General features: G+C 55.9%; 1 protein-coding gene across 1 annotated transcript; it reads left to right on the forward strand.

Moving 5' to 3' along the window:
- The first annotated feature begins 417 nt into the window (after positions 1 to 417).
- Positions 418 to 4,531, forward strand: GOT1 (glutamic-oxaloacetic transaminase 1). Its single transcript, XM_026102918.2, has 9 exons — positions 418 to 639; positions 866 to 1,047; positions 1,357 to 1,480; positions 1,740 to 1,852; positions 2,048 to 2,152; positions 2,776 to 2,926; positions 3,061 to 3,226; positions 3,346 to 3,488; positions 3,848 to 4,531. Exons 1-9 carry the CDS (start codon positions 525 to 527, stop codon positions 3,985 to 3,987), a joined length of 1,239 nt encoding a protein of 412 aa, XP_025958703.1. The 5' UTR covers positions 418 to 524; the 3' UTR covers positions 3,988 to 4,531.
- The last annotated feature ends 2,214 nt before the right edge of the window (positions 4,532 to 6,745 follow it).

Raw genomic sequence — 6,745 nt, forward strand, 5'->3', positions numbered from 1 at the left:
GCCTGCACGGCGCAGCCCCGCCGCAGGCCGCGCCGCCATCCGCGGGCCGGCTCTGCCCTCTGCCGTCCCCCGCCGGCACAGCCCGGAACGGGCCGGCGCCACGGGGCTGGGCCCGGCGGGGCAGCCCCGGGTGAGGCGGGAGAGGCAGCCCCCGCGGCGCCTCCCGCCGCAGCAAGGCGGCGCGCCGCCGTAACGCCGAGGGGCCCCGGGGCTCCCCCAGCCCCCCCATCGCCCCCGCCCGCGCCGCGCTTTCCGGCGCCGCGATCCCGCCGGCGTCACCGCGCGCCGCCGCCATTGGCTGCCCGCGCTCCGCCCGCGCGGCCATCGCCGCCCGTCGCGGCGGCAGGCACGGCCGCCGCTGATTGGCGGTGGCGGGGGAGGGCGGGGCCGCCGGCCGCTCGCCGATTGGCGGCGGGAGGCCCCGCCCCGCCCCGCCCCGCCCGGCCGGTGAAGGTGAGCGTCTCCTCTGGGCCGCGCGGGGGGCGCGCGCTGACCGCCCGCAACGGACCGTGCCGCCCGCCGCCATGGCCGCCTCCATCTTCGCCGCCGTCCCGCGCGCCCTGCCCGTCGCCGTCTTCAAGCTCACGGCGGACTTCCGCGAGGACGGGGACGCACGGAAGGTCAACCTGGGCGTGGGCGGTGAGTCCGGTGCCCCCCGCTCCCTTCCCCCCTCCCGGTGGCCGTGCGCGGCGGGTCCCCCCGCCGGCTGTGCGCGGCTGGCGGCCGCCGAGAGCTCCCGAGGGGACCGGCGTCGTAGCGGTCCCGTCGCAGCGGGGCCTCCCCGCCCCCGCGGCGGCCTCAGCGCCCTGCCGCAAGGTCGGCGGGTGCCGGGGACGCGCGGGACACAGCCCTGCCTCGCCCGCAGCCTACCGCACGGACGAGGGGCAGCCGTGGGTCCTGCCCGTGGTGAGGAAGGTGGAGCAGCAGATCGCCAACGACGCCAGCCTGAACCACGAGTACCTGCCCATCCTGGGCCTGCCCGAGTTCCGGGCCAACGCCTCGCGGATCGCGCTGGGCGACAACAGCCCTGCCATCAAGGAGAACCGGGTGGGTGGCACCTCGGGGGGCTCCGCGAGGCCGTGTGGGCAAGTAATCGCAAGGGTTTTTGGGAAGGTGGAACTCGAGCTGCGGCTGGCATTTGTTTTCCTCTGTGTTTAGCGGTTGCCCTGCAGGAAACCAAAGTCCAAGAATAGAGCACCTTTCCTGGGATAAGCAGCTCTGGTGCTAGCTGGGGTTCTGCTCCCTTTCAAAACATAATAAACAACTGGAGCCTATTTATAACTTTGGAAAGTGTGAGGGTGGGTCTGAGATTGAAGGAGACTGAAGACCGCTGAGATGAGATGCTCTCTGTTTCAGGTTGGAGGTGTGCAGTCCTTGGGTGGGACAGGTGCTCTGCGTATTGGAGCTGAGTTTCTGAGACGATGGTACAATGGGAACAACAACACAGCAACCCCTGTCTACATCTCCTCTCCATCCTGGGGTGAGTGCTGTCATCAGTGCTGCCTGCTTCTTGCAGAGAGCCCTGTAGGTCAGTGGCCAAAGCGTGGACAGCCAAGTTCTTCACAGTGCAGGTGCCTAGGCAGTAGGACGGGGCCTTTCTCATGTAGATGAAGGAAATGACTCTGTCACATCTGTTGGTGACATTCAGGGAGGTATTGAGACTGGAAGAAGTGGCTTGCTGGAGGCAGGGGCTGCTTTTCTGAACTGTTTTTTTTGTTTGTTTGTTTGTTTTCCCTCAGAGAACCACAACTCTGTGTTTGTGGATGCTGGCTTTAAAGATATTAGAACTTACCATTACTGGGATGCTGCTAAGAGGGGGCTGGATCTCCATGGTCTGCTGGATGACATGGAGGTGAGTAAAGCGGGCTTGGGGTGGGCTGAGACAGGTCCTGTGCTGTCAGCACCTGGCCACGCTCTTGCATGGTGTGCCTGAAACTGGATCTCTGCTGAAGAGACCGCTGGTGCCCGCAGCAGATGGAAGCCTCCACCTCTGCTCTGGGTGCTAAGAAATGTCAGTCCGTATGACCAAGACCTGCTCTCTTCTCAGAAAGCCCCAGAATTCTCCATCTTCATCCTCCATGCCTGTGCACACAACCCAACAGGCACTGACCCTACTCCAGACGAGTGGAAGCAGATTGCTGCTGTCATGAAGGTATGGACTGCTGCTGGGGCTGAAGCAGTGCCGAGGGGACAGGCAGCTCTTGAGCTAGCTGGAGCACTTGCATTCAAAACAAGTTCTAGGAAATGGCGTGAGATGTGGTAGGAGCTGGAAGAGTCGCACTGGGCAGGTGTTGAAGGGAGAAGCTGACAGCATGCTGGATGTTTGTGCTGCGAGGACAGAGTGCTCAGAGGATAGAGGCATCCCAGTTCTGATCAGGCTTACAAGTTCTTGCTTTCAAACTGTGAGGCATGGGCTGCAGTGAGGTTTCTCATGCTGGAAAGACTCTCCAGGGCAGCTGCTTCTCACAGGTGCTGGATAGTAGGATGCAGAATAGTTCATCTCTGTTGTGCCCCCTGTTGCCCCGCTTCTCTGGAATGGGGAGGAGACAGCTGCCGCAAAGGTTTCTTATGCATTTGACCTTTTCTTGACACATTAGTCTTTCCATTCCTTTGCCCTAATAGAAGGAAAATGTCCCAGTCAGGTCTTGCTGGGCCACATGCCCTAGAATTCACCTAGAAGCTCAATGATTTTTTTCCCTCCTATGGGGACAGTGGAGGGGGTAAAGAGAAGGTCATGGGGAAGGAGTTTCCCTCTAACACTGTTCCTCCTTGCAGCGCCGGTTCCTGTTTCCATTCTTCGACTCGGCGTATCAAGGTTTTGCCTCTGGCAGCCTGGACAAGGATGCCTGGGCTGTGCGATACTTTGTCTCCGAGGGCTTTGAGCTCTTCTGTGCACAGTCGTTTTCCAAGAACTTTGGGCTCTACAGTGAGTGTCCGTCAGCAAGCTGGCCGGGCAGATCATACCCAGACGGATGGGGCTGGCATGCTGGGGGGAAGGGAGTGCTCTGCTTTGCAGTGATGTGTGGGGCCAATGGCTCATGTGCCTTGATTTGTTCACAGATGAGCGTGTGGGGAATCTGACAGTGGTGGGGAAGGACGCAGACAACGTGCAGCGTGTGCTTTCCCAGATGGAGAAGATTGTGCGCACCACTTGGTCCAACCCACCCTCCCAAGGAGCGCGCATTGTGGCAACTACGCTTACTTCCCCGCAGCTCTTTGCCGAATGGTAAGCGTTGCCGGGGCCAGTGGGAGAGGGGAAGTGGAAGCCGTCTCTGAGTGTCAGCTTCGCTAGAGAGCTCCAACGCAGACGGGCTGTCCTCACTCACGGCTTCTTGCGTGCTGCAGGAAGGACAACGTGAAGACTATGGCTGATCGGGTCTTGCTGATGCGTTCAGAGCTCCGGTCTCGCCTGGAGTCCCTTGGGACCCCAGGTACCTGGAACCACATCACAGAGCAGATTGGCATGTTTAGCTTCACAGGGCTTAACCGTAAGTACCAAGTTGTCTGGTGCTGTCTTGGGAGAGGAAGGGAGAATTGGATGAGGAAGGTTGTGCTGGGAGAGAAATGGGCTGAAGTCTAGGCTGGAATCTCTGGGGGACCTCACTGGGGTCCTGGTATTCCTACCACAGTTAGCTGGAAAATGTTTTAAGCTCACGGCTTGTTGAGCTTCTATCGAGTCGTCTTCATCGCTGCCACTGTAGGTAGGCAGGGATGAAGCATCAGACTGCATTTCAGAGGCTAATGCTGGAAATTTTCTCTTCATTGTGAGAGATTTCAGCAGCCTTGACTGATTATTTCGGCTTTTCTGAGGTCACCAGTCTGACCTGAAGTCCAATTGCTTCCCCAGCTAAACAGGTGGAGTACATGATCAAGGAGAAACACATCTACCTGATGGCCAGTGGGCGCATCAACATGTGTGGCCTGACTACCAAGAACCTGGACTATGTGGCCAAGTCCATCCATGAAGCCGTCACAAAGATCCAATGAAGCACATGAACAACCAAACTTACATGAAGTCACCAAAGCTGTAGTGTGTAGTCCATGTCTTTGCCTGCTCGTGGCTTGCCTTGTCCACACCTCTTGGGGTTTAATAAAGATGGGAGCAGCAGCTCAATCAGGGATAATCATCTTTTGGCCTTTCTGAAAGACCCCTTGCAATATGGCAAGCCAGTTCCCCCAGGAGGTGGGGGCAGCACGAGCCTTCTTGGCTCTTGTTTGACTGACAGCAGCCTGATCTTCAGGTGCGTAGAACTGTATCTGTAGCACATCCAAATCAACCCCATGTAACTGATCAGTTTGGCCCAGGCTGAGTCCTGTACCAGTGCAGTGTGTTATGGGATAATGGCCCAAATGGTTGGGCTGTCACCGGGTCTGTGGACTGGTGTCACTTGGTAGTATTTTGGTGGGGGTGAAGCCAGTGCTGACTTTTCCCCCACCCAGTTCTGAGCCTTATGCGAGCAAACACTTATAATTGTGGTAACTGCTTCTTTGTGTTGCTGACAGAAAATTAAACCTCCATCTCTGAAAACTACCCCTGCCTTCTGTGGTGTCTGCCCAGTGTTGGTGTTGTCTTGTGGCCTGGTGCTGGCAGGCTACTGCCTGAGGAAGGGCCTGTGTTGTGGAGCTGTACCACTTACTACTATGAGGCCCAGAATGGAGGGTGACTCCTCTTTTCTCTTCCTTGCTGCTCCAGGCTGTATTAGCCTCTTTTAAGGCTCAGGTTAAAGCCCTGGCAGCTTGTCTGCTGGCTCTTACCCAATTTGCGTTTCAAGACTTTCCCTTTCTCCACTGCTGTGTTGTGTCTCTAACAATCACAACTGTTATTAATGGGGCACAGTTCTGTCAGGAGAACATAGTTTAGGGCTTCCTGTGACTCTGCCTGAAAATGTTGACCAATTCCTCCCATGTCAGTCTTGTGTTCCTTTTTCTGCCCCTGCTCTATGCTGTCTAGCCTACACTTTCTGTCTGTATGTGCTTGCTCTCAGGATGGTCACATTACCCAGCCATCCGGCCATCTCCTCCCTGGCTTGGAGCTTCTGGCCTGCTGCTGATCTGTTGAAAAGTAAATTTTGCCTCTTCTCCCTTTTCAGCAGGTCTTTCTCCAACTCTCTCTAGGTTCAGTGGATTCTGCCAGCAACAGTCTGAGTTTCTGGCACTGAAAAAGAGTTGGGACCATCTGGTCCTGCTTTCTGCAGTCAGAATTTGCAGGTCTATTGGGGAGCGGATACTGCCACCTTGATACAGCAGCCTCCTGCCAAGACGAGGGAAGGGGAACAATGCCTTTCCTCGGATTACTTAGGAATAGTCACTGCTGCCTTGATATTTCAGTTGTGCTACAGCTTAGACTGCAGAGGGGAAAACGGTACCTTGTTCACTTGCTGTGCTTGCAGGGGGTGTCCTGTTTGTCTGCGGTGTCTGAAATGGAGCAGGTATCTTGTGTTGTTCAGGAAACTGCCTAACCTCTAGCATTGGTTTCCTTGCTAGTACAAGCGGATGGACTGCTGTTTGACTCATGGACCACCACAATGCGTCTCTGTCCTTTCCAGATTAGTGTTTGTGTCATGCAAGACAGTGGGATGGAGGCAGCCTTCCCCCTGCGCAGACAGAGGTCGTGGGAGGGCGTTTCTTCCTCTTGCTGTCTGTCCACAGTTGGAATGATGGGACAGTAGTTCAAGAATGACTTTTAGGGGTGGTCTCAGGTGAAGGAGTTAAAGGAACCAATTTATGTCATTTTGGACATTGGCTGCACTTCTGCCCTTGCAGATCTCCAGCAGTGGAGCTGGCCCATCCCGCCTTGTTATCTTTACTGTTCTTTAGTAGCCTTGCCATGCTTGTTTTTCCTAATGAGTGACCTAAATTTCTCCCGTGCTGCGGTGTAAGCTCATTACCCATTATCCCATTTACCATGGCAACAGAGAACAGATTATTCTCTTCCGCTTTGCAACAGCTTGCTATGTATTTGAAAACTTCCTCTCTCCCCTTCACATCCTTCACCAGTTAAGATTTAATGACCCCGTTTCCTTCAGCCTTCTTGGGTAGGTTGTTTTCTAGCCCTTGCTTTCCTCTGGCCTCCTTTCAACTGCTTTGTGCTTCCTTAGAAGGGCAGTGCCCAGACAGGGATGCAGTTATTCCAGCTGAAGTTTTATCAGCATTGGTGGACCATAAGATTTCCATTGTTATCTGTCAGGCTGTAGTCCAGCATGTGTATCCCAGTATTGTGTTTGCAACAGTGTGATAATATGAATTCCTGTTCTCCTTCCCCGGTCCTTGTCTGCAGTTCTGGTCTTCAGCCTCTGCAGTGCTGAGGGCTTTCCTGGAGCAACACTGAAGGAAAGCCTGCTACCCCCTTGCCCAGGAGTCCGGGTTCAGAGTACAGTGAGAAACGGGGAAGCACTCACTGTCCTGGGCCTCCACCTGCTCGCTTTGGCTAGGCTAGCGCTAAAACAGAGGGGAACAGGGGGACTGAGGCCCTGGGCCCCTTTGCACCCTCAGCAAAGATGTGTGAAGGCCTCTGTGGCACTGCTGTGCCTTCTCTGCCCTGAGACAGCTACAGTGAGGAGAGGGCAACCCAAAACACAGTGGGTTGCAGATCTGCATACCTGTGTAGACAGGAGTGGAGATGGACTGCATCCCAACTAAACATACTGCTTCAGTGCTGCTTTTGGGGACCCCTCCAGCCCTCTCTCCCAGCAGTCCCTATGTATGCTTAGAGCCAAGTTGGAGATGAAGTGTCAGCTGAATACTG

The sequence above is a fragment of the Dromaius novaehollandiae genome, chromosome 6 (assembly GCF_036370855.1).
Source record: "Dromaius novaehollandiae isolate bDroNov1 chromosome 6, bDroNov1.hap1, whole genome shotgun sequence".
Lineage (NCBI taxonomy): Eukaryota > Metazoa > Chordata > Aves > Casuariiformes > Dromaiidae > Dromaius > Dromaius novaehollandiae.

Bases quoted from the DNA above. Each gene is read 5' to 3' on its own strand.
- GOT1 (XM_026102918.2), top strand. From the start codon at position 525: ATGGCCGCCTCCATCTTCGCCGCCGTCCCGCGCGCCCTGCCCGTCGCC. The intron at 1,853-2,047 runs GTGAGTAAAGCG...CTCTCTTCTCAG, and splicing joins GTCTGCTGGATGACATGGAG to AAAGCCCCAGAATTCTCCAT. The intron at 3,227-3,345 runs GTAAGCGTTGCC...TGCGTGCTGCAG, and splicing joins CCGCAGCTCTTTGCCGAATG to GAAGGACAACGTGAAGACTA.